At 51.9% G+C, this 27,669-nt stretch overlaps 1 protein-coding gene across 1 annotated transcript; it reads right to left on the bottom strand.

The window, feature by feature from the left end:
• Positions 1–3,630: 3,630 nt before the first annotated feature.
• Positions 3,631–27,498, bottom strand: RAB7B (RAB7B, member RAS oncogene family). Its single transcript, XM_045787508.2, has 6 exons — positions 27,217–27,498; positions 19,806–19,874; positions 19,283–19,409; positions 18,419–18,634; positions 11,029–11,154; positions 3,631–5,765 (listed from the first exon to the last, which is right to left on the bottom strand). Exons 2-6 carry the CDS (start codon positions 19,856–19,858, stop codon positions 5,685–5,687), a joined length of 603 nt encoding a protein of 200 aa, XP_045643464.1. The 5' UTR covers positions 19,859–19,874; positions 27,217–27,498; the 3' UTR covers positions 3,631–5,684.
• Between the last annotated feature and the right edge of the window lie 171 nt (positions 27,499–27,669).

Genomic DNA, 27,669 nt, shown 5'->3' with positions numbered 1-27,669 from the left:
AAAGTAGCTGTACCGGTCTATCTGGGGCCCATCCTTGGAGAAGGATCTTTTCTGGGGTCAGTATCGGGCTTAGGAAAGTGGGCTCCAGAGTGTCGACTACCTGGTAAGTCTTGATATTAACCTTGGGGAATCCTACCCCTACGGGTAGTCAGTCACTCACATGGTAATTCACAGCAGTGTGCAAACTTGGTAGTTTCTCTCCAGTGCTGAGCCTCTGGGGTTGGAAACACCTGTTCAGTTATTGACTAACATCCCAGGAGAACCAGAAAACCCCAGCTGATCTTGTCCCGCCCGGGAGACTTGGCATCTTGGCCAGAGCATGTGGGCTTGGGGGATTTCTTAGACGTGTGTCCTGCTATGACAGAGTCCAATTCTGTCAACCTTGGAGTCAAGGCTGTGTGTTGCAACTGACCCAAGGCAGCTAGGTCCTGCTTGGAGCTCGCCCTCTCTCCCTGCTTGTTCTGCCCCTTCTTTTTTCCACCAATATTCCCCCCCCCCTTTTTTTTTTTTAAAGATTTTATCTATTTATTTGAGACAGAGAATGAAAGAGGACACAAACTGGGGAGAGGGGCAAAGGGAGAGGGAGAAGCAGGCTCCCCGCTGAGCAGGGACCCTGGGATCATGACCTGAGCCGAAGGCAGATGCCCAACCGACTGAGCCGCCCAGGCGCCCCTATTCATTTTCCTTTTTAAAAATGTTTGATTATGTAATACATTCAAAGAGTTAAAAATTCAAAGTTATAAGATTATATAAGCAGAGTCTTACTCCTATATCTGACTCCCACTTGCCCAGTCCCCTCTCTGAAAGGTAGTCACTTTTATTAATTTCTTTTCTTTTTTTTTTTTTAAAGATTTTATTTATTTATGTGACAGAGAGACAGCCAGCGAGAGAGGGAACACAGCAGGGGGAGTGGGAGAGGAAGAAGCAGGCTCACGGCGGAAGAGCCTGATGTGGGACTCGATCCTGGATCGCCAGGATCACGCCCTGAGCCGAAGGCAGACGCTTTAACGACTGCGCCACCCAGGCGCCCCCACTTTTATTAATTTCTTATGCATCTTTCCAGAGTTTTCTTTATGTACAAACAAAAATGAAGGTAAAGTCTTATTTAGGCCTCTTTTTACTGACAGGATAGCATCTTACACATATGCTTCCACCATTGCCTTTTCAGCTAACAATGCTCCTCAGATGTTGTACTCCGTGTCACTACACAGAACGTTCTATCATTCGTTTTATTAGCTGTGTGGTATTCTGTCAGTTCCACAGTATTTATGTGTCACCTGCTACGTGCCAATGTCTCTGCTGAGTGCTGGGGTTAACGATGAGTCAAAGCAGCCTTTGGGGAGCCCCAGTCTAAGGACATGTAGATGAATAATTAGGATGAACTATTCTAGGAGCTGACTTTCCAGAAATATTTACTGAATACCAAGGACTTGTCAGGCATCGCTCTGGGCACCGGGTGGACGATGGGGAATAAAGCTGGTGAAACTCCCCCCTGGTGGAGCTGGGGCTCTGGCACGGAGAACAGGGGTTCGTGGGGGCTGATGGAAGGCCCCAGGTTTCCGAGAAGGCCGACTAGCAGTAGCGATGTGTTAGCTGACAACTAGCAGCTAAGGGGGGACTAGCGCAGGAGACAGGCATCTTTGGGGAACCGAGAGGAGTTGTTGCGTGTGGGGCTGAGGGAGGCGGTGGCCAGGGCTAAGGCCCGAGCAGGCAGCAGGGGGACCACAGAGGGATTCTGTCTGCGCGGACCCCACGGGGAGGGCTGTATGTGGAGTGGCTGGGAAAGGAGCAAGAGGGCTGGCAGGAGCCCCGTGGGGAGGGCACAGAGCGGTCTAGGCAGGACACGCCAGCTGCCTGGACCAGGTGGAGCAGAGGGGAGGGGGGAGAGGGCGGGGGCAACCTCAGCCATCTCTTCTGGGCCTGAGGCTAACCCCTCCACCTTGGGCTGTCCTGGGGCCTCACTGACACAAGGAAGGCTCTCCACAGCTCCTGTGCCACCCCTCCTCCCTCCTCCTCCACCTGTTTTACTGCTTTCGTCCAATCTTATGAGCTTGTTTAGATTATTTTCTGTACTTCAACAAGGGAAACCCACTGTCTGGCCCTCTAAGTCCCTACTCCGCTCCCCGCCCTCCCCATATACACACTGTTCCATGAACACACACACACACACACACACATACTGCTCCATGCACACACCACACACACACACACACACACACACACGCACACACACACACCGTGCAGATCCACAGGCACACATCCCCCCCCCACCCCCACATTCCCCCCAGCAGCACACATCCTAGGGGGAGCCTCCAGGTGGGCACGCAGCAGGCAGGTCCTCGTGTCCTCAGCCCATTGTCACAGCGGGGCCAGCCACACGCAGCTAGGAGTTTTGGGTGTCCCCGCCGACACGCCACCGGCCTGTGTGTGCCTGGGAGCAAGGCTGCCTGGTGGGTGCCGGCCACACACCGCACTCTGCGGAGCCGCCTGCGGCTGGGAGCAGGGCAGTGAGGGGGCCTCTGCTGAGTGGGAGCAAACGGCAGAAATTCCACCAAATCCCCTGGGGCAGTGTGGCACCCAGCCAGGCCCAGCCCAGGTTTATTTGGTGATAAGATTTGGTTTTGTTTTTTTCCCAAGCCCCAGCCGTGTGTGCCACCGAACTCTGGCTGGGATCCTCTCTCTTATTCATTTGCAGCCTGGAGCTGCCCCTTGGGGCAGGGCTGTGGTGGGACAGGGGTGGCCTGGGTTGGAGCCGTCTTATTAATTGGGGTCCTGGTGTCTGAAGGGATGGTGGTGAAGGGGCCCCAGGAGGTGCTGCCCATGCCCCGCTCTGAGCTCCGGTGGTGTCACTTAGCCCAGAGTCGCAGCCCCCACATGTTGCCTCCCTCTGCGGCACCCACCCCTACTGGGTTACCAAGGGCCAGTCTCAGACTCAGCAGTGGGGGTGCTCTGCCCTCCCACATGGAAAGTTCTGTCCTGCTCCTGACTCTGGAGAAAAGTCAAAATGCCCACGTTAGCCTGGGGTCGATTCTCCACGTGGCTCTGGCAAAGATGGAACCCTCATCTTCAAGTGGCAGTGTGTCTGCGGCCCAGGTGGGCCTGGTCAGGGGCTCTATCATTCTGAAAGGCACTGAAAACAGAGCCGCTTCCTCAGGGACAGCTCTGGGTATGTGTAACCTGTTCTCCAAGGGCTGGGTGCTTGGTTTAAAGATCCACTGTCACCATCTTGAAACTCTTAATCATTTTTGAACAAGGGGCGGGGCATTTTCATTTCACACTGGGCCCCGCCAGTTATGTAAGCCAGTCCTAACTTTTTGTTGTCTTCTCTTTAGTATCTTTTGAATTTTGAATTATGGAAACATGTTTGTTTTTATTATTAAAATTATTTTTATTTTTTAAAAGATTTTATTTATTTATTTGACAGAGAGTGAGAGCACAAGCAGGGGGGGCGGCAGGCAGGGGGAGAGGGAGAAGCAGGCTTCCCACTGAGCAGGGAGCCCGAAGCTGGACTCGATCCCAGGACCCTGGGATCATGACCCGAGCGGAAGGCAGACCCTTAACCGAGTGACCCACCCAGGCGCCCCTGTTTGTTTTCTACGCTTAATAACAAAACACCAAAAAGGAGAACAATAAAGAAGGACACGTTTATTATTTGTGGCACTCATTTAGAAACAGTTCGTGTGTCCATTGCAGTGCATGAGCTGCTGTATGCATGACCTGAACACCGTATGTCCGACCCACAGTCCGGCGGACTCCCAGGAGAGCCTGTGTGACATGCAGAATGCCACTCCCATGAAGGACATAGAGACAGTGGCTTGCTCCCGGACCCTTGCCGCTGCCCAGGACGAGCCAGTCCTTACTCCACAGCTGGCTGGGGAGACGAGGCTCCCCAAACTCTCCTCTGGCCCCTCCCCCCCAAGGATTCCCTACCTCCGGGAGTATCTTCAGAGTCAGATGACATCAGAAGTCCTAGGTTAACATCCCAGCTCTGCTCGGAGCTCAGGGCAGGACACTTCTGTGGAGACAGGAGACTTGCATGGTGGGCATTGATAGGGCCTGGGAGGCTCTGAAAGGTCATCTGGTCCACCCCCTTGAGGCCGGGCCCTGTCTATGCTGTCTGTTGCCAGAAGAGTCTGCAGGGACATGGAGTCCATGAGTTTTCCAGACCCCTCACTGATGTGGATTTCTTGCCTGAATTATTCATGTTTCAGTTTTTGACCATTTCTTGCTAGGTGTAAGAAATTGGGATTCTCCTGCCCCGCAGATCTCACAGGGTTAAACATGCCCACAGCTTGAGGACCAGCTTTGAGGATCAGCACGGAGAGAGAAAAGCACCCCCCTTCAAGTGTCATGCCTCGGCCGCTGGCCATCCAGCCTACAGGGGAAGGGGCACTGCTGCCCTCTGGTGGCCAATCAGCAGAGGCTCAGGGAGCAGCTCGCGGGGTGGGGTCGCCTTCACTTGTCTCTGGGACAGCAGCTTGGAGTCTTCAGGTAAATGAATGTCCTTTCACTGTTCCTGGAACACAGCAAGCTTGTCCTCCCCTAAGGGCCTTGGCTCTTGCTGCCTCCTCTCCCTGGAATGATCTTTGTCTAGATCTCTAGTGGCAGTCACCTATTCTTCTCTAGTTCTTGGGCCAAATGACACCTACTCGGGGAAGCCCTCTTGGACCATTTTGTCTGAAACAGCACCAACCTCAGCTCCTGTCTCTTTCTATCCCATTTCCTTGTTTGCTTTGTTCGAGCACTTATCTACTATTTGAGAATGTCTGTTTCAATTCTGTGCCTAGGGCTTCTCTCCCTTATCAGAATATGGGGTCCTGAAGAGCAGAGTCTTTGCTGGTTTCATTTGTCACTGGACCTCCGTGCGTTGTACATAGTAGATTCTCAACAATACTCGTTGAAGGAATAAATAAATGCATGTCAACAAGAGCAACTGAGATTGAAGCGGAGCTTCTGGTCCTCAAAATCATATTCTCTGCGGTGGGCAGGGCACATACCCCCATTTGGCAGACGAGCAAGCCGAGGCTCAGAGAGATTTATAGGAGTCTCTGAGCAGCCAGCAGAGAAGAATGAGCCAGTCCTTGGTGCCTTTCCTGGTCTCTCAGTCCCCTACCCTGGAGGGAACAGAGCAATGTTCCAGGCCTGAACAGTGGCCGCCACAGGTTGAAGCAGGCCCTCATGTGAGGTCCAGGCCCTCACCTTCTGGCCCTGGTGACCAAGGCAGCCTGAGCTGTGCCCTGTTCCAAAGCTGTGCTGGGGCTTTGGGGCTGTGTGGTGGCTTGGGCGAGGAAGGCCAGTTCACAGGAGAGAAGAAGAGGAGAGACAGTGGCCTGTCCATCCGCAGAGATGTGCGTTCTGGAGCAGGGCTGTGTTCGGGGAGGGTGGGTAGCAGGTAGGCTGGAGCCAGTGAGGGACCTGTGACTCCTCCAGGGCCAAGATTTGGCTGTGACGTTCTGGGTTCCATCGGGGCCCCTGAGGGCCCAGCCGGGTCCTCCCTACACTCAGCCCGAGGCAGGGGCTGTACTCTGATCTGGACCCAGCACAGAGGCGAGGGGGTGGAGGGCTCTGGCCGCAGAGCCTAGGCTGCTTGGGCTGAGCTTGGGCAGGTGGGGGCGCTGGTGGGGGCCGGGATGCCCAGGCCCCAGGCAGGCTTTGTCGGAGCACCAGAGTGGGAGTCTGGGAGATCAGCAGCACCTACTCCTGGGCTGGTCTTCTGGTGAGAGCTTGATGGAGTCTGTGAGGTAATTCTCTAAGACGCTTCGATACTGGGGAAGGAAAAGAGAAGCCAGAGCTCACGTCCTGAGAGGTCTTCTTCTCTTACTGGCTGTGGGCGGTTGGGCTTTTTGTTCCCTCCCTATTGCATTGTTAGGAAGCTGAGGCCCCCGGGGCGGGGGGCACCACTGGTCTTCCCCACCCTCTTCTTTCCTCACCTCCCCCTCCAGCTTCTTCCCAGGAGCCCAGAGCAGGTGGATGGCACGAGTCTCCGGACCTCCAGCGAGGTCCCCAAACTCTCCATTCTCCAGAGGGATCGACTGGGGTGACATTTGACCTCAAGCAGAGATGACGACAACCCACTCCTTCTTTCTGCTGGAGACCTATCCCCACCTGCTCTCACCATGTCCACCTCATCAGAGCCGGTGGGTATGCCCTCGCTCTGTGTGTGAATGCTTCCCGGTGCCTTGGTGTGGACCCGAGCAGCACCCATCACCACTGGTGAATGTCACAGCCCTTAGTGCCATGGCCCTGGGTCCCAGGGGGTGGTGTCAGGGCTCCCCTGATGTGCCCTGATGATGGTGGCTCCTGAGACACAGAAGGCGGTCCCCTGATGCCCCATGACTCACTGCCACCCCCAGGCTGAGTGGGCATTTAGCCTGATGTGCCGCGCTTGTGGTGCTGGGCTGGGATCCAGCCCTTTTCCAAATAATTTGTTTCTTGGAGCCCTTGTTTCTCAACCCTTCCCTGTAGAGTCTCAAGTGGCCTTAGCCTGGGTGATGGGCCTCGAATATCCCTAGACAGATTATTTAGAGTTTTTAGAATTTATATAATAATAATAATAATTTTAACAGGAAGGATTAGTGCTGGGGGGTGAGGGGCAGCGTATGCTCTGCAAAGCGTCCATCTCTCTGTAGATGCCCACACCCCAGATTGATCTCCCTCACTGCTGGGGAGGATCCTAGCCCACTGCTTACGCACTTGACCCAGGGCACCCCAGGGCTTCCCAAGCTCTCACCCTGAGAGAGCAGAGTCCCAGCCGAGGTGTCTGAGAAGAGACGATGGGGCCAAGTGGCTCCTCATCGCCCGCACTGTACCGGCCTGGCGAGCGGGCCCCAGCCTCTGCAACCCCGGGCGCGTCCAGTGCCCCTGCTGGCCCCTTCTGTAGGGCGTGGGCCCTCTCACGCCGCGGAGCGAACGTAGTTACAATCCTGCCAGTTCCGAACCTCCCAGCTAGGGCCGAGGAGGAGCAGAGCGTCCCCGGCTAAGCCCCCCTTTACACCGAGTGATCCAGCTTCCCCGAGAGGAAGGATTTGGAAGGATTCTCTTGTTGTTTGGTATTTTCCGGGTCCTTCCCTCATCATGAAAGCCAGAGACCGTGACTGGGATCCAGAACTTTCCTAATCGGCTCCTTGGACCCAGGAGGCAGGGCCTGTTGGTTCATCATCCTCAAGTGTGCCCCACCCTCACATCCACCCGAGACCCCGCTGGGACCCCAGAGCCCCTCATGACCAGAAGCCTGTGCCATTGATCACACAGCCAGCCTCTGGGGAAGGAGACTGGGAATGCCCCGAGGAGCGGCGGGGCTCTCTGAGCTCCTTTGCATTTTATTCTAGATTCAAATGGAACGCTGCCTCTGGAAGGTGTGAGAAACTTCCTCGTTCATTACACTGGCAAAGCCTGAGGCCATGGGTCCGTGCCACTGGAGCGCTTCCCGTCTGTGACAGCATTTCGGTCCTCTCGGCAATGCGTGCACCTAGCTGTAAAGTCACACGGTAGTACCCTCACGCACCTGATGCGCCTAAGGGATGTGACTGACTGTGGCCATCTGTCCCCTCGAGCCCCGTCACCTCTCTGGCCCTGCCTTTAGATCCTCAAAAAGGTCCTATCATTTCACCACGCTTACCTGCTAGCCAGCCAGCCTGCTTCCCTCCTGGACGTGGCGCTGTGTCTTTCTCTAGTTAGCTTCAAAGGAACTGCCCCAAGCTGCAGGGCACGCCACGGGGGCCAGGCCTGACCGGTCCCAGCAGGGATGGAGTGCCAACTTGGGAAGAGCAGAATCCCAACCTCCCGGATCCCCTGAAGCGGATGGCATCCCTTCTTGGACCATGAGGGCATCCTTACTCATGTTTTGGAATAACTACGTACCCTCATCCTCGAAAGTGGCCGGATTGGCATAGTGAAGTAACTGCCTACCATCTTTCCTTTCAAAATGGTAGCTGAGTACCTGTTCTGGTGCTGACCTCACAAATTACTCTTTCCAATCAGAGTTCACCGCAGAACTCAAAGTTTCGAGGGACCGTGAGTGTCCTGTGCCCCAGTGGACCGCATGACCCCTCCTCTTGTGATGCTCCTGCCCTCCCCTCTCTTCTCTAGCCTGGTCCCTAGCATTCCATTCAATCCCGCCTCCGTTCGCCAAGCTGGGCACCTGGTCATCAACCTAAATAGCCCCTGGTTCCTTCTCTCCTACCTTCGGCCGTCATCAACCGCTGAGGCGCTCCCTCCAAAGTCTGTTGGACCACCCGGTCCGGCCATCCACATTCGGCCATGCCTGTACTCCCGGTACCTTCTCCTCCAGCCCTGGGGCCCCTCCTCCACGAAGCAGGAAACTCCCCTGCCACAAACCCATCCCCACAGCTCCCGCCTTAAAGCAGCTACCGCTTGCTTAATGCCTTCTCTGTACAAGGAATTGCTTTATTTGGCCCTTGCAACAACCCCAATAGGAAGATACTATTATTTGAACTTTAAAGAGAGGGAATGGTGGCTGAGGGAGGCTGCGTGACTCGCTTTAGGACGCACAGTGTGAGGTAAGGCCAGGACTTAACGTCGGATGTACCGGGCTTCGGAGCCCGAGCCCGGGGGGTCCCTCCCGTGCCCAGCTCTCACACCTCCCTCCCAAACCCTCCACGACCTCCCTGGGAAGGAGGGGAAAGGCCTTTGCAGAAAATGTCTTTCAAAACTTGTTTGACCTTAAACTAGAGATGGGCAACCTCCAGGTTTGCTTTAACATCTGCGTGAATTTTACATTTTATGCTCTAGTAATTATGTTTGTTTTGTTTTAACGTGGAAATATTTCTCCTTCAAGTTCCTGAGTAAAGGACATGCCCGGTGGGGTTTCAAGGTGCCGGGTGAGCCCCCATGTGCCTCGGGGCCAGCGGCGAGGTCTCGACAGCATGCACCTGCAGCCCGAAGTCCGAGTCCCCGCTGGGGCTCTCCAGGCCTTCATGACCTGTGCTGTTGACCTTGTGGGCTTCCTCGCTCGCCCCACCCACACCCCGCTTCCCTTCATGCCATGTTTCCGTCTACTCACGGACCCACAGTGGGTTCCTCACGTGAGCCCTGCAGATTGGGTATGCCCTTCTCTCTGTCCTTCTGCTGCCCCCGCCCTCCCCCCTCCTGTGTCCACCTGCAAACTGCGTATTGTCTTTCAATACCCAAGTCACATGCCGCTTCTCTGGGTAGCATTCTCACCACTCCCGCCGCCAGCCGCCACTGAGTCATCTCTGTGCCTTGACCTTGCTCTCTCTGGGGCACGTTCCTCTCTGACAGCCTGTTTGTGAATGTCTTACTCCTCTACCCGACCTTAGAGCCGCTGAGGTCCGTAGCTCCAGCCCTAGCCTGAGAACTCAGTAAACGTTTCTGGGATTGCATTATTTCCATTTTACAGATGAGGAAACCGAGGCTCAGAGGAGTCACATGTCTTGCCCAGGGGTCCCCTTGAAAGCCCCAGGGCAGGATTCGAATGTAGGTCAGCCTGACTGTGGACACCATACTTGTGACTTCCAGACTTCTCATCGGTAAATTTCCGCCATTGACATTAGGGACTGATGTGGGCTTGCTAAGCCATTCTTCTGCCAAGTAGGATATTAAAACAACAACAACAACAGCACCAGTAGAAAAGCTTCAAGTTGACACAGCAAGAAAGATGTAACTTTAAGAATAAAGGACACTCCTTCTTCAGAAAGGGCAGATGCTGGCCGCACACAGACACGGGCTGTGGGCTGATGGCGCTTCCCTGTGACTCAGCATTTGGCTACCAGTGCTCTGTGTTTGTGGAGATCATCTATCACAGATCACCATACAAGGTCAAACAACATTCCTCCGCTTTCCAGGGCAATGCATGAGCAGGCACATCTGTGGTCTGAGAGCCACGTTGCAGACTGTGTCATACAACCACAACTCTGGGTCATGTGCTAGAGATGGGCACCCACCCCCAGCTTCCCTTTAACCCGAGCCGGTGAGGGCTGGGGGCTGGGACGGAAGCAGGAAAATAGCCTGTGGGGGAGGACCCTGAGCCGAAGGCTCTGGGACGTCTGGATGGCACGCTGGGGGCTCCTCCCCGGGCGGCCGGCCGTGTGGATGTAGTTGCTGCCTCTCTCCCTGGTGGGCGCCCACAGGCAGGGCCCCGAGCCTCCTCTCCAGAGCGGCTGGCAGCACGGGCCCAGGCAGCCGGTCACCCCCAACGACGGCAGGCACCTCCACAGAGGGGAAACCCCCAAGCTCTCATGCTCCTTTCCTCAGTTCAAAATCATTGCTGCCATGAGTTTCTCCCTGCTTCTGAGAAGCTCACCCTGATTAAATGTGGCAGAACGATGAGACAAGCCAATCCCTTCCCTGTGCGGATCACTCATGAACCCTCTTCTAAGTCTCCAGACTCCATATCGGAAGGGCATGAAAACCCTGCTACTGCCTCCAGGCAGCCTTTCCTGATCTTCCCGTCCCTCCCCCTTCCCTCCCCCACTGTTGGGCTGCATGCCCCTCCTCTGGGGCGCCCCGCCAAATCCTTCCCCGGCATACACCTGTTCTGTGACCCCATGTGGGCCTGTCAGACTGCCTCCAGAGAACAAGGGGCCCCGAGCCTTGCACACGGCCCCACACAGATGACACACTCAACACAGGGGTCCACAGCTATCCTGCTGTTTGATGGGAGGATGTCAGCAACTCCAGCAGGCCTGTACTTCCACCTGGACAGAGGTCCGGCACTGTGGGTCTTCTCTCCCAGCAGCCAGGACTGAACTAGGTCATCACGTCTCAAACCCTCACTACGTTAGATTGTCCAGGGGTGAGGTGCAGAACCCTACGTTTTAGAAAATCCAGACTGAGGGGCCACCAACTCTACACTCTAAGGTAGCTTTATACTTCTGGCATTCTGGGGCTCAGAATCAGAGCACTGCTGAGCCCATTCCAGAACTCATTAAGACAATGAGCAATCCTGTCCTACCCACAGCCCTACCAGTGCCCAGTGTGTTCTCTGGAAGCTCCTGAGTTTCCCATCCATGGGGCAGCCCTGGAGGTGCTGCCACCAAAGCCACTCACCCTGGACAGAGCCCGACTGGCCAGCATCTCGAAGGCTTGTACCACATTGATGTCATTCTTGGCACTGACTTCAAAGTAGGGAATATCCTTCTCTTTACACCAGCCTTGGGCTACCTCCTGGGGCACCTGAAGGAGGGGAAGACATGATCACTGTCCCTGTATCATCACCGCCACCATCCCCACCATCATCATATTGCACACCATCACATTCCCACCATCCCCGCCACCACTCCCATTTATCAAGAATCTTCCATGTTTCCAAAACTTTACATGCATTCTTTTTTTTTTATAAAGATTTTATTTATTTATGTGACAGAGATAGAGAGAGCACAAGCAGGGGAGCTGCAGAGGGAGAAGGAGAAGCAGGCTCCTCAGTGAGCAGGGAGCCTGACGTGAGGCTCGATCTCAGGGATCATGACCTGAGCTGAAGGCAGACGCTTAACTAACTGAGCCACCCAGGCGCCCCTACATGTATTCTTTCTTAGGTGCCCCTACATGCATTCTTTCTTTCTTTCTTTTTTTTTTTAAGATTTTATTTATTTATTTGACAGGAAGAGAGACAGCCAGCAAGAGAGGGAACACAAGCAGGGGGAGTGGGAGAGGAAGAAACAGGCTCCCAGTGTAGGAGCCTGATGTGGGGCTCCATCCCAGAACACCAGGATCACTCCCTGAGCCGAAGGCAGAAGCTTAATGACTGAGCCACCCAGGCACCCCACATGGATTCTTTCTTAACAAAAAGCTATGAGGTTGTTATTGTTAGCTCCATTTTCCAGATGGGGAAACTGAGGGCTATGCTCAGCGTGTGTGGGGGTGAGCGGGATTTGAATACAGGCTTGGAAGAGAATTAGAGCCCATTGTACTATGCTGCCTTCTTAGGTGCTTCTTCCTGCCATTGGCTCCTTCTGTCCCTTCCAAAGGAGATGAACGCGACAGACACTAGCCGGGGTGGAGGACTTCTGTCCCCTGAGCTGGCTGACTAGGGCCTGTGCCCAGGAGCTCTGTTGCTGAGCAGAGACTCAGGTCCTTGCTAACCTTCTTCCCCAGCACAGAGTCCTAGCAACAGTCAATAAGCCGCTTCTATGGGCTGGATACTGTGTTAGATATCTTATCATATTCATTCATTTAATCCTTGCAGTGACCCTGTGAGATGGGTGTTATTAGCTCCACTTTATAGTTAAGAACACTGAGGCTCAGAGGGGTTTAGCAACTTGCCTCAGATCACACAGCTGAGAAGGCAGAGCAGGAACGCAGCCCAGCTCAGTGTTCCAGGGGCATCGGGGCTGCCCTTTGCAGGGCACCGCGTGAGGACTGTGCTGCTTCTGTTCCCCCCCCACTAGACGGGGTCCTTTCAGCTCTTGACCTGGCACCATGGGCCACTCAGGACAGGTGGAATGAGCACATCCCCACCCGACTGCAAACGGCCGATCAGAGTTTGAGGGTGTGGGTTGGAAAGCGCCTGGCAGTCCTGTTAGTTACTTCCAAAGACAACTGAGCCATTCAGTTGAATGCCTAATTAATTATTTCTGGGAGGAGGAAATGGCCATATCTCGAACATTGGCTGTGCTTGGTACTTATAACCATGATTTCATTTTATTTAAAATGGGGGAAAGGACATTCTGCCTCTCTCCCAGAAGATAGTGCAGCCAGGGGGAAATCAGAGACTGTCTCCCTCACTCCTGCAGGTTCTAGGATTGACTATCTCATTGGGATTAAAGGAAGCATCCCTGTCCCCTGTTTCTTTGGTCCTTGCTTCCCTGGTCTCAGGCATGGTGGCAGCACCAGGGGCTCACAGCTATCTCCCCCAGTGCTTCTGCTGACACCAGCATTGTTCCGGCATTGGGAGGCTTGCCACCTGAGACTGGAGGGTGCAGCCTGGAGTCAGCTAAGCAGCCTGTCCTTTGGGGGGCTAGCTGACACCTCCACACCCCATGCCCAGGTCCTGGGGGTAAACCCTAGGCCTTGGTCTTGGCCTCTGATCTCCAAGACTCTCCTGCCTTTATGGGAGGGCCCCAGAATTGCCAGGACAGCTTCCTTCCATGGAGCAGTGATGCCTAAGGCCTGGTGAGCAACCAAGAAGGCTCACAGTTCAGGAACATTCTGAACTCTTTGGGGGAAGGGTCAAGGGTGGCTGGTGATTCGTACTGTCCTCACCAAAGCACAAGTAAATAAGCATTAGGAACTCACACATTGTACCTAGATGGCACCTTAGAAATGCAAATGGCTGTCCTGCCTTTTACAGTCCTCCAGTGTAAGTGTGGGAGTTACACTTCTTACAGTGCCTTCCTGCCTTTCTTTTTTCTACACCCTCCCCCCCCCCCCCCCCCCCCCCCGCCCAACCCCCTGCCTCCACCAGGTGATGAGCATTTGACTGGGCACATCACTGATGTCCCAGGAGAGGCAGTAAAAACTGAAGTCAAGGGAAAAGAAGTCAAGGCCTCTGCCTCTCCAGGATGTAGGGAGATCTGTTATATTTTGTGGCGTGAGACGCAGAAGCCCTGATTCGTGCCCATGGGACCCAGCAACAGGGCTGGGATGACAAGGCTGCAGCAGCAACCCGCTCAGCTCGGTTCCCTTCTCTCCCACTAGCCCACTGACCGGGCCTGTCTGGTGCCCAGTTGGGACAGGTGTTTTATCTCACTTGGCCCTGATCTCTCTGTTGGGTTTATATGGAATGGTTAAATACCCACTCCAAAAGGTCAGTTGAGATGATGTTGTAAATTAACCTTCTTGGGGGGCCTGGGTAGCTCAGTTGGTTAAGCGCCTGCCTTCGGCTCAGGACACGATCCCCAGGGTCGTGGGATCGAGCCCCACGTCGGACTCCCTGCTCAGCGGCAAGTCCGCTTCTCTCCTCTGTCTCTCACTCACTCGTGCTCTCTCTCTCTTTCTCAAAAAAAAAAAAATCTCAAAAAAAAATTAACCTTCTTTTTGTTTGCCCCTTTCTCCTCCCCCACTCAAGCTCTGCAAGCCAGCCTGGGAAGAAAGCTGCCCAGACTGGGCCTTCCACTATTCGCTTCCAGTTCTTGTTACGGTTTCAAGATTGTTTAAATTATCTTGTCTTTTCTTTATTTATAAAATAACAGTTCTTTATACTTTAGGCTCTGACTGTGGAAATAAATTCAAGGTGTGGTACTTGGGGACTTGGGAAATCCGAAATTTTGAAAGCGTTACCTCGGTTAGTTTTGTTTTTGGCTGACAATATACGCTATGAACATTGTTTTTCTGTTACAATTTTGCTTGTTCATCAGAGGCCAAATGTTTGACAAACCTAGCTCGGTTTGCATAATTTTATGCATGATGTCTTTCCATCTCATATGCATTTTAAATTATCAGTTGTATTAACGTTAACATTAGTGTGTCAGATACATCTTAAACCACTACCAAAAGTAACAGAAAATATTTTTGGAAAATATAATTCCCATGTTAAGAATCGGTGATGAGTCAGAAATTGCCTACCTGAGCAGAGAGCAAAAAATTCACATTCTAATGAATAAATTCCTCATAGGATGGGTGCTAGCAGAGCTGTTCTTTCTATCAAACTTATATTTTTCTACTATGACCTTCTATGGAAGGAATAGGGATTTTTTAAAAAGTCAGCAATTTCTTTAAAATCATTCTGGTGATAAAGATATGTATATATAATACATGTATATGTATTTTATTGTGGCGACATAATACAACATACACATAAACATACGCTTTACCATTTTAACTATATTTAAGCCCACGGTTCTGTGGCTTTAAGCACATTTCCGTTGTTGGGTATGGATGGATGGGTATCACCCCACCCACCTCCAGAACTTTTTCCTCATTCTAAATCTAGTGATATAGTTTTAAACATTTATTTCTTTTTTATTAAGTGGGGAAAACTCGCGTGTTTTCTCAGCCCATCCCTTGGAGGACATAAGAGGGAGGCTAACAACTGCTTCGGTGTATTAAGCTCGCCATGTGCTTTAGGGCGCCATTTCCTTCAGGCCCCTGGCCAGCTCATGAAGTCTGCGTCTGGGCTCCATGTCGCCGATGAGGAAGCTGGAGCTGGCCAGGGGCACACAGCAGGCGTGGGTTTGAGCCCAGAGAAGGTGCTCTTTCAGGTGGCGCTCGGCTCTTATCCACTCACCCCTGTGCAAGTGAGAGCCCAGAGCACATCTCTCAGCTGGCCTTCTCTGTTCCCCAAACCCTCCGCTAAGCTGGGACCAAAACAAGGGACACTGGAGGGCAGTGGCTTCCCAGCCTCCCCTCCCCTCACTCACGGTTCCTCCTCTCCACTTCCCTGCCCTCATTTCATTATTGCTGAGCTCTTCCCCACCTCTGCTGACGCCTGTGCTACCTCCCCCCCAGTCCCCTTCCTGGGGCTTGCCTGTGGAAAGACAAACTACGCTCGCCCTCCCTCCTCCAGGGGCCTCTCTCACTTCCCCGGCTTGGCTGAGCCCTGGCTTGTCCTGGAGTCTCTGTTCCCCCTGTCGCCCTCACCAGTGGGGGCTGTCTCCATATGCTGCTCACCACAGACTCCAGACACGGGGATGGGCTTGTCCGGGCCTCACTGTTCCTTTCAAGTCTCTATTCTTCCTCTCTCTGCAGAGCAAAACCCCTCCCCTGAGGCTTGGATGGACACCCCTCCACCCCTCGGAGCCATCACCTGTTCTTTCCATCCTGCTTGTTCCCCTCCTCACCCTGTGGCCCCCACCCCTCAGGGAAGCCTCACAGTTCCTGCCCCTCCAACAGAATGTGTCTTCTCTCCTCTTCATCCTCTTCTTCCCAGGGCTTGACTCTGGATCTCCATCAAGCCGTTGAATCTGGCCTCCCATTCTGTGACACGGTCTCTTTCCCTTCGACCTCCTTCCGCCCTCATTCCTTCGGCCCTGCCCTTCCACCTTGGACGCTGCAGCTGCCTGTTCCTTCAACCCTCCCCTTGGCTCTCTTCTTTCTGTGGTGGCTTGTCTGTGCCTCCATATCCCTACTCTTCAGCTACTCTTGTCTGGAAACACCTTAGTCCCAGGTCCCTCATTCTTGGCTCTCAACCCATATGCGGCTACTGGAGAAAAACCCAACCCAGACGCCAACTCTAACTCCTGGTCTCCTTCTTTAGCTGGGACCCTAGTGTCACCCACCAGTTCTTATCTTTGTCCTTGACTTCTCTCCAGAGTAACTGGCAAAGCTTCACCATGATTCCTGAGACTTCTACTTGGTTCCCTTCCTCCTCCTGCTCCATAGAAGCTGGTGCCTCTGATCTCACTGAGAAAAAATCCAGCTCTCAGGCTTGGACCCGATGACCTACAGACTCACGGAGCAGGATGTTAAAATGGAAGTTTCGGCAGAGGCGCTACAATTTAACGGATGTCAGATATAAAGTGGGTTGGGAGACAGAATGCCCCAGGACATTGCCCATTTCCAAAGGTTCATGACCAAGAAATTGTTAGATGACTGTAAAACCCACAGCACGGATATAAAAGGATTGAAAGAATTAGAGAGGATTTCTTTGGAAATAGTTGTGTTGTGGGTATATGCCTTCCCCTCCCTTCCCGCAAGAGGGAGAATAGGTCAATCCTCACTTCTAGCCAAAAGAAGGCTTCAAGGAGGACACTTGAAAAGCTTCACATATGACCCCCGGAGTTTGGTGGATACAGTGGACAGGTGCCTGACAAGCCCCTGAGGGGTCTAAGACAAAGGCAACAGGGCAGAGAACAGACTGCTGTGAGAACGAGTCACCCTTGCCCTACAAGGGAGCCAGAATCCAAGGGCGAGGCTTGTGGAGGAGATGTGGGGTCCAAGGAGAGCTAGCCAGCCTGGAGCTATTGTAAATCCCATCAGGAGGACTGCCTGCAGGACATGGTGCCCCCAGTTGGGTGGAGGATGAAAAATCAGGAGAGGAGGAGAGAGAGGAGGAAAATGCAGGACTCTTGTCATGGGAAGGACAGTAAATGCTTCCAGTGGAGGCTTCTTAAGGACTCAAAGGTAACCCATGGAAGAGACAACTTGAAGCACCTGCTGGGACCAGAGAGTACAAACTGTCTTGTGACAGTACCCATCAAACAAAGCTTTTGCTGCTATCCTGACTTCTTCTCCCCCTTGCTTTATTTCTGACAGGGTCCGAAACCAGAATTATCCAGAGAAGGGGAGGGAAGCGTGGACACATAAAGTTGGCAATGAGATGCAAAGGACCATTCCCCTGTCTAGACCACAGTGTTCTCCTCTATAACTGCCCCAAGTGGAAAAAAGAAAGGGAGACACCTTGCTTTTCAATGAACTTAGGACTTTGATTATTACCTGAGACTGGATATTTGCAATTAGAGAATGGACACTAAATTTGCAACCTGAAGTGACCATAGAATTGATGATGCCTAGATTTCTATTTCCAGCAGAGACATCTCCTTTGAAGTTTTATTCTAGCATATTCTACAGTCCACTGTTGTCTCCAATTAGTTCTTCTACAAGTGCCTTAAACTCAGCACATCTAAACTCATCTCTTTCTGAACAGGAGGCTCTTCTTGATGATGGTGGTAGCTTCTCTGGAAGCACCATCCATCCATCCATCCATCCATCCATCCATCCATCATTCCAAATGATGCCTCAGTTCTATCCTTTTCTCTATTTGAACCATTGTGAAAACATAGCTCAAACATGATGGCTCAGTTCCTCATTTCTTTTCTCTATGTGAAACACTAAGACAACCTTGTTCAAATGGCTCTTTCTGGTGTCATTGAAGTTTCATCTGGCACAAGGTCATCTTTTACAAATTAAGTCTACCTCTATTGTTTTCTCATTAGTGCGCAATATGGAGAGAGCACTAATCAATTCCACTATGGCAGTAAACACCTACCCAAGTGGGGTCACAGCAGCTGGGAAGCAGCCAGCTGCATGTGGTTAGCCAGATAATCCGAAAAACGCTCATGTTGATAAAAATATATATTAGTAGTTTCCCAGAAAATTTATAGAGTTAAGAATTTATAACTGCCATCCCTGCATGACGCTGGGTAGAAATACTGTTCTACAAGTTAATTCAAATTCCACCTGCTTTCCTCTGATGCCTTAATTCTTCCATTCTGTGTCTCTAGACAAAATTGCTTTCACTTCTCAGCTCACATCACACTATTTCTTGCCTTTGCTCATGTTGTTTCTTCAGCCTGGAACCCATCTCTCCTAGGAAGCCCTTTCTATATTCTGGGCTTGAGTAGATGCCCTTTCACTGTGGTCCCCAAATAATCAAGGTATATCTCTGTCATTGCATTTATCATAATCACGTTTTAGAGTGTCTGTATCCACTACTAGACTGCGAGATTCTTGAGATAGAGATTGGGCCCGGTTCTACTCTGTATGTGTGGGACCCACCCCAGGGCCTGGCATGTAGTAGGTGCTCACACAATGTTTGGAGACCGAATGAAAGTATGGACGGTACCTGCCGGTCTGCGAGATCGATCTTGTTGCCCAGCACCACCATGGGGTAGGATGGCTCCATTGGAATCATTTTGGCCAGAACATCACCCCGCCAGGTATCCAACGCTTCAAAGGACTCCAGGTCAGTGACATCAAAAGCCAGGATGCAGCCATCAGAGCCTTTGTAGAATGTGGACACCATGGAGCGAAAACGCTCCTGTCCGCCCGTGTCCCAGATCTGGAGGGGAAGAGCAGCCGCCCCATCAGGCTGTGATGAGGGCCTGGAGGTAGGCCCAGCTGGGCCACGTGATGTCAAAGTTTCCTTTCCTGAGCATCTTAACCCTGCCACCCATGTACCCTCCAGCATCTTGGCACTATCATCTGAGCTCTCATTGTCCCCCTGGGTCATCAAGAAAGGCATAGTTATTCTCATCTGATAGATTTGGACTTTGAGAGTGACTTGCTCAAGGCCACTTACCAAGATCCAGTGAACCTGAGACTAGGAGTGGGGCCTCCCAACTCCTGGATTTGTCCTTTCCCCCGACCCCCCAGATCAGGGATCAGCAATTTTTTTTTCTTAAAGGGCCACGTAGTAAATATTTTAGTCTTTACAGACCATACTGTGGGTTGCATCTACTCAATTCTGCTGTTGTAGTGCAAAAGCATTCATAGACTTTAAGTAAACAGTGGACATGGCTGTGTTCCAATAAAACTTTATTTACAAAAATGGGTGGTGGACCACATTCGACCCATGAGTTGAAGTTTGCTGATCTCTACTCTAGACCATTGTAGCTCCTGGTGCACATTGCTGTGTGAGTGGCTAGCTAGGGAATGTGGGATGATTTTCGGGCATGCATGCTGAAGAGGGAAAGGCAGAGCTGCTCACCTGTAGTTTCAAAGTTGTGTCGTCCAGGATGATAATCTTGGAGAGGATGCTGGCCCCCAGTGTGGTCTGGTAGTCCTCGTAAAACGTCTTGTGCACATATTGGTGGAGGAGGGAAGTCTTTCCTACACTGAGAACAAACCCCCAGACACATGTGAACAATAAACACACACACCCACACACACCCACACACACTATTCTCAGATCTTGCCATGCCCCTCTTGCTGCCATCTCTCCAAGCTTCTGAATTTCTAACACTTGCAGTCCAAGGACCACAGTGAGCAGCAAGGGATTAGGGAATGGACTCTAGAAGCTGGGACCCACCCAAATAAACAAGAAACCAGGCAGCCCGACTCCCAGGCTCTTTTGCTCATCTGAGCTCTCTTGCTGGGGGTGGGATGTCCTCCCTGGTGCCACTCTGAATCCGAGAGAGACCCATGGTAGGTAGGAAATATTCAGGAGGTCTCACTGTCCTTGGGTCGGGGCTGCTTCCCAACCCCCACACCCTGAGCTGATCCTGGCTTACCCCAGGGCTCCGATGATGATGAGCTTCAGGTCCACCTTCTTCCGGGGATTCATGGAGGGCCTTCAGAGCCTGTAGGGAAACAGAGGTCAGCTGCATGCTGGTCAGAGTCCCCTGTGGCCATTGTCGCTGAGGCTGGCCTCTGCTTTCCCTGCCTTGATGTGCAGATCATTGTTCTGGGCCCAGACCCAGGTGGGGTTGTTCTCCAAAAGAGATGGATCATCAGCAACCCTTACCCCCCCACTTCCTCTTGGGGCCTCCACAAGGCTGGAAGTGTGATGGCCCCGCAGGACAGGCACATCGCTCACCCTTCAGCTTTACAAACCCTGCTCTTGGAGGCAGCCTGGAGCGCCAAGAAGACTGGACGGGGTTGAACAGAGGCCTCGAGGACAGTCAAGCCTAGAGCCAGAGATGGAGGGCAGTGTGGGAAGAGGAGATGGAGGCAGGACAAGGGGTCCATTGTCAGGACTGCCTGAGAGGCTTTGGATGGGAGAGTGCCCCTCCCCCAGCCCGAGGTGTTGCTGCAATCACAGAATCAAAAGGCTCTTCTCCAATGCAGCTGGTGGGGGTATAATGGGTACATGTTTCTGGAAAGCTACTTGGCAGCCAGTATTGACAGCCTTAAAAATGGTCCTGCCCTCCATTTCTAGGAATTTGTCCTAAGGAAATAATCTGAAATGCGGGCAAAGATTCTTGTTCAAGAGTGTTCTTCACAGAATTATTTATAAACATCCGACAACAAGGTATTGGGTAAATAAATCATGGCACAAAATGAACTGTTAATATGGAGTTTTTGAGAATATTATACTAATGTGGGAAAATGCTTATGCCATAGGGTCTAAAGATTTTCAAAAAGATTTTATTTATTTTGAGAAAGAGAGAGAGAGACAGAGAGAATGAGCAGGGGGAGGGGCAGAGGAAGAGGGAGAGGCAGACTTTCTGCTGAGCAGGGAGCCCGACACGGGGCTCAATCCCAGGACCCCGAGATCATGACCTGAACTGAAGGCAGACAGACACCCAACCAACTGAGCCACTAGGCACCCCTCATAGGGTCTAAATGAAAGACAGAAGACACTAAACTGTATATACGCCGCCCCGAATAGAACATGAGTTCCTACTTGCATAGAAAAAGGTCTAGAAAGAAATATACAACAAATTTAAGTGGTTAATTCTGGGTGGTAGGAAATTGCACAATTTAACATGCATTCTCTGTGCTTTTTAGTATGTTTCATTTTTTTATAATGAACATGGCAAACAGGTCTTGTTCTTATAAGAGAAGTACACATATGTATGTGGGTGCATTTTCTATAGACACGCACATATTGATTATTATTGTATTTTTAACAAGCTAATGCAAAACTGTCACAGGGTTTTGCTTAACTGGGTCTTTGGGTTCTATGTTTACACGCACACTTATGTATACACAATTCCCGACTCCTGAGTCTCCTACCCTTGGATGTACTCAGTAGGCATACTGAGCAAACCTTGATCCGATTCTGCCTGGCTGAGGTGTCAAAAAAGCCAGCTTGAGTTTCCCCTGGGACTTGGAAAAAGCTCTACATTGAATGTCCTGAGCCCTTGGTTCTCGTTCCCTCACTTTGTCACTGTGGGGTATTGGGCCAGTTACTTCCCCTTTCTGAGTCTTGGCTCTCCAACTAGAGAATGAACAAGTTGGGGCCCAAAGACTCAAAGCCCCTTCTGGTTGAAACATGCTTTATCTACTGCATCTGTAACTCACCGGCCCCGAGAGCCTTGGCTGGGGGTGCCTAGTTAGTGCAAAGCTAAAACAAAAGCCCCCAGAGGCAGAGGGCTCTTAGGGCCCCTCCATGAGCCATGACATGGCCCAAGGGTGATTTGAGGCTCTGCTCAGAGCTGCTTGTCCCAAGAGCCAGAATTGGTGTCACTGGACCCTCTGCCATATAGCCTAGGATGGCTGGGTTGGCATGGCGGGCAACAGGTGTTGGTGATCCATGACAGTCATTCCAAAAAGACCTACACGTCAACTGCATTGCAAAGCCTTGCACTAGACACAGGGAGGAGCACAAAGATGGAACAAATAGGAACTGCCACTAGGGAGTCATCATGGGAGAAAGCACAGGGCTGAGTGATTACACCAGAGAGAAGGTATAAAGCATCGAACAGAAGCACACAGAAAGTGCGGTGGGAATTTGCGGGTGGGGAGAGAAGCCGGCAATCCAACTGGGCCCTGAAGAAACAAGACTTGTGGCTAGGGGGTGATAGTTCAGAGAGAGGGGATGAAGTAATCAAAACTCTGGGAACAGGTGAATGGAGAAGGCGGATGGTTTGCTTCAGGGAAGGGTGAGGTGAAGGGTATGGAGGTAGGAAAGCAGGAAGAAGCAGTAAGTTTTAAGGTGGGTCGTGGGGTTCAGATGAAGGATTCTGTCCATTCATTCATTCATTCATTCAGCAGACATTCCCTATGCTCCAGACAGGCAGAGGAAGATAATTCCAGGCATTAGTCAGGGCTAGCATTTTGTGATGGGTGTCACTACCCACAGGGACACCACCCAGGGGAGAAATGGCTCAGAAGCCTCTGAAAGGCAGCAAGTCTCCAAGTATCAGTTACGACCCCAGAAGGGGAGTGAGAGCCATGGCGAGCTCTTTCCTAAAGGCTTTGGTACAGCATGCTAACTTAGCTTCAAAAGCTAATACGGTGCCTTAGAAGGGGAGTCAGAACCCCAGGGAGGCAGGGCCAAGTGGGAAAGGAACTGGCAGCGGCAGAGAACCTGTAGGGGCTGCTCTGCGTTCTCTGAGAGCCCAGGGAATCCTCTCCATGGTCCCAGGACATGAGGACCTGAGACTCAGAGAAGCCAAGTCACTCGTCAGTCATCCAAGGCCCACCGGGTAGTACGTGGATGAGCGAGGGTTTGAATGGAAGGCCAGACAAGGCTCCTCTGCCCGGCTGCCTCCTGACCTCCTGAGTTGGAACCCAGAGAATCCGTGCGCAGAGGATCCGGGGCACTGGGCTCAGGTGTGGTGTGCCCCATCCAAACCCCAGCAGAGTTGGAGGAGAGGGAGAGAAGAGCAGCCAAAGTGACAAGAGGTAGAAACGGGAGTGCAGGGAACAGGTCTGCGGTACAAGAAGTTGGGTGAGGATGGACCACTGGGGTTGAGACTTGGCGTGCTCACTGGGAGGGCGGTGTGTTCACACGCTGTGATAGGGCCCTGCCTCCACGCTGGTCTCGTCTGCGCTCACACAACAAGCTGCTCGCCTGGCGCTGTGTCCAGGGATTTGCGAATATGCAAATGCAAACATGCATCTCATTGTGAGGTTAAGTGAGTGAATACCTTATTATAATACACATACTACATTATTTTAATACATTTACTGGCCCAAATGAAAGCTTCAAGAAATGTTAGCTCTTTTATGACTATTATTAGCACACAAAAAGGAGATTTTATTTATTTATTTGAGAGAGAGAGAGCAGCAGAGGGAAAGGGAGAAACAGACTCCTGCTGAGTAGGGACCCTGATGCGGGACTTGATCCCAGGACTCCAGGATCATGACACTTAACCAGCTGAGCCACCTAGTTGCCCCTGTTCTACTGTCTTCCATAAGACTAGAGCAAGGATCACACACCCGCCACTTGGTGCCTCAGTCAGAGGCTCAAGGCTGCTGGTGTGGGTTTGATGTGGGGCAGCGGAGCTGGTGTGCTTATGAAGGGGAAGTTGGGGGTGAGGGCAGGGGACGTAGACAGTGCGTGTGTATAACAGAGGACCAATATCCTCTACCTGGGAAGCACCCTCCCGATAATCAAAGATCATATACAACGTGAAAGTGGGCAAGGAGTATGAACAAGTAACCAACAGAAGTCTTACGAATGATAAGCAGCAAGCTTTGAAAGGATACTCAACCTTACTAATTTTTAGAGACATACAGAATATAAAAATACCATTTTTTTTACCTGCCAGAGAGTAGCAAAAATTAAAGAAGACTGATGGTAACATTTAGTGTCGGCAAATGTATAGGGAAAGCGCTATTGTATATTGCTGATAGACTATGAATAGCATGGCCTTTTTTGGAGGGAAATTTGACAATATCAAAATGTAATACCCCAGATTCTAATTTTACTGATCTAACCTGCAGAAACGCACCTCTACTCAAACATATCTTTGTACAAAGATGGTTTCTGGGGAACATTGTTGTGACCCAGTGTCCATCGATCAGAGATTCTCTACATAAATTATGACCCATTCAGACTTTGGAATACTAGGCGGTTTTAAAAAGAGTGAAGGAATGAAGTAGAAAAATATGATAACAATTAAGTAAAAAAGAACATCCCTGAACATTCTGTATGGTACGATCTCAAGTTTGCTCCTTGCACCCAGGATAACTAGCAGCAAGAAGAGGGTGACCAGGACTGTGTCACTGGCGAGGGAAGGCAGCTTGGCAGAAGACACTGGCTGGGCTCACCAAGGAGCTATGTGCAACCTCACATGTGTTGACCATATATTTAGTATTCTATCTGTGCTTGTCCTGTACACACAGGAAGCTGTGGGGATACAGACACTGAAAGGTTAATAGGAGCTGGGGAAAGGTAGATGAGAAGCTAGGAGCTATTGTTTTATTTTATATACGTCTTTTTAAAAAATTTGTAACACCAGGCTCAGTTGTTCTTGTAATTAAACAATATCAAATATAAAACCTTAAAATTTCTTTAAAAAGAGCACATGGGTGAATGGCAGCCCAAAGTCATCAGAGTGTGACTTCCTGACAAGACAAATCACTTTTGTGTCAGGGGCAGGAGAGGGAGGTCACCCCATAGCAGGGATTGATCATGAGTTTTGGAGTCAGAGTTCTCATTCGGCCTCCCTACGTTCGTGACCTTGGGTGAATTGCTTGACCTTGGTGAGTCTGTCCCCTCGTGGGTAAAACCGACACGGCCCATGGCTGTGGCTTGTTCTGGAGGGTGGCGTGCATCATTTCTTAGAGCACCACAGGCTCCCCCAACTGAGGAAGACCCAGAAAAATAATTGCATGGGATGGGGTGGGGCGGCAGAGACCTCATCTGCAGCACCTGCCACTTTCTGTGGTGTAGGTACTTTCGCCAGCAGCGGGGAGGCTGCTCCAGCACACTGTAGGAGGGACCTCAGAGATGATTAGTCCAATCCCCCACCCAGTGCTTGAGCCATCTCGACCACATCATGGGAAGACGGAGCTAGACCTGCCCCCAGAGAGCTCCTTCCCTCCATTAGCCGTGGAGTTCTCCTGGGGCCACATGAAACACGCCCAATCCCTCTGTCACATGCCTGGCCTTCTGAGGTTTCCAGGCTTCTCCTTGAGTTTTTCTTGAGTCTTTTCTTCTTCAGACCCTCGTGACTCACCTTGGGCTTGACTCTGAGCTCCCCTTCCCCTCCCCCCCCCCCACCCTAGTCCCCTTCCCCTGGATGTGCCCTGAAAGTATTCTGCCACTGCTGATCCCAACCCCACTCTCAGAGGGGCAGAATTTGCGGAGCTTGCTATTTAAACAGCTTGCTCCTTGCACCAAGGATAACTAGCAGCAAGAAGAGGGTGACCAGGACTGTGTCACTGGCGAGGGAAGGCGGCTTGGTGGAAGACACTGGCTGGGCTCACCAAGGAGCTATGTGCAGACTTCAGACAGTGGCTGAAGTCCCTTCCCATGTCCTCTGGGCTCTGGCCTTGGCCGGACTTTGGCAATAGCTGTCCTTTCGAGCCTCCTCCCACTCACTCAGCTGCCTTGAATGCTCCAAACCTGGGCATCCTCCTAGAGGCCAGGCTGAGTCATTGCCTTCCACTGTTAAGTAACAGGGAAAAGCGGGCTTGGAAGGCAGGGCCCTGCCTTCAGCCAGCTCCGGTCCACCCAGAGCAGAATGCGCAGGTGGCTCACTCTCCATTGCACGTGACTAACTCTTCTCCCCTTCTTGTCCAGCAGTCCTTCTAGGCCTGCAGCCCTGGCCTCGCCCACTCGCCAAAGCTATGGTGTAGCTTAGTCCCTGGGGAGCAAGAAAGACTGGGTTGGTGCCCAACCCCCATGACAGCCCTAGGGCTCGGGGTCAGTCTTACAAGAACTCTTGGTTCTGTTCTGTTCTCACCTTTCTACTTCCCTTCTCTCCCTACCCCACTGGCCCCAACCAGGACCCAGGTACCATCTCCTGCCTCGCTGGTGTTGGGTGGGGTGTCATTTCTGCTGACTAGGAGAACAATGAGCAGGGGCAGATGGGAATTCTGAAGCAGGCAGTCTCCCCACCTTGCTCCTACTACCTTACCCCACTTTCAGTGCCTCCCCTCCCTGCTCCCCACATCTGGGAAAATGATAAATACATCCGCGCTAAAAAAAATGGGATTTACAATCATGGGAATAAAGTTTGTCTCTGAAAAGACGCTGTGTATGGAGTGAACAGCTTTATTGCCTTGAGGGAAGGCTCATGACTCTGCCTTACCCTCCTAAATCCCAGCAGGTCTAGACCTGCTCCCTCCAGGAAGTGTACCTGCAGCCCTGGTTTCAGAAGGCTCAGCGCCTGCTCTTGTTCTTTAAGTTCTTTGGAAGTATTAGTCCTGTCTCCCTAAGTAGACTGTCAGTGCCCCGAGGAGAGGACACTGCCTCCCACTTCTCTATCCCCCCATAGAGCCTGACCCATGCTGGGAATAATAATCTTCAATAAATAGTCATTCATCTCCATCTAGCCATCCATCCATCCATCCATCCATCCACCCATCCATCTGTCCATCTGTCCATCCATCCAGCCCACGTACCGTGTACTTACTATGCAACAGCGCTATGTAGATCTGAGGCTACAGACAAGCTACTACCTCTATGGGACTTGTGTGATGGGGCATCGACCGACAAGCTCCAAGAAATTATTTTTATTAATGCATAATGCCTAGCCATTATAGGGCACATGGCAGTTTACCAACCAGCATAGTCCAGTGGGTTCCTGAGTCAAGAACAACTAGTTAGTGGCAAGTTGAGACTAGAACCCATATCTGTCCAAGTCCGTTCATTGCTTGCTTAGCTTTGCAGAGCCGTGCCCGGAGACATATTTATGATTTAGAATAAGAAGGACGGTTTCCTACTCTAGGAGTTCCTCCTTCCCCCATGAGACACTTCGGCCAGCAGATTCCACCCAAGAAGATGCCCTGTCGATGTGGCAAGGCTACCCAGGGCGTTAGCTGGCTCTCCTCTGCTGAGCCAGCAGCTGTGTCCTCCGGCTGAGACCGATGGCCCGTGCAGAGCCCCGAGCCGGGCCCCAGCTCCCAGGGCTGGGCGGGGAAGTCCTTTCTGCCTGGCTCGCTGCCATGCCCTAGACGTTTCTCTGGCGTGGAGGGTCTTTGGGTTGGATCTAAGCCCTGCAGCTGCCAGATTCTGAGCCTCATCTTTGCATGCCTTGCCTCTACTCCCTCCCACCCCACCCCACCCCAAAACCCCAGTACCTCTGGGGGTTGCTGGGACAGACAGAAGAACCGAAGAAACTTCCAGGGCACTTAGAGCTGCGTCTGCTTAGCATCCGGACTCCGAGGGCAGGCGGCGTTCTCTCTGAGTCTGGGAGTCTCCTCTTAGAGCAAAGGTCTCAGCCGGTTCAGAGGAAAAAAGCTCTGGATCAGAGCAGCTTGTTGAGGCCAAGCGACTTGCTTCTGTTTTTCTCCTCTCCCTCTTATGCACAGACTTGGGAAAGTTGCAAAAGAGGCCAAGCCGGGTGAGCTCAGCTGTGTGGGTGGAGGGGGTGGGGTGGAATGGGAAGCTCGGCTTCAGAGCTCCCTTGATGGGGTGGACTCCGTGAGAATTGCGTTTACCGGGATGCTGGCCCCAGGGGTGGGGACAAGGCATAGAAGGTTCGAGGGTGGGGGTGTGTGGGTCAGAGCCTGCAGGGCAACACGCAGGTTTGT

Source organism: Ursus americanus, chromosome 2, assembly GCF_024610735.1.
Source record: "Ursus americanus isolate L20-20 chromosome 2, mUrsAme1.1.p, whole genome shotgun sequence".
NCBI lineage: Eukaryota > Metazoa > Chordata > Mammalia > Carnivora > Ursidae > Ursus > Ursus americanus.
Note: the sequence above shows the minus strand (reverse complement) of the source record. Positions and strands in the feature narration are given on the sequence as shown.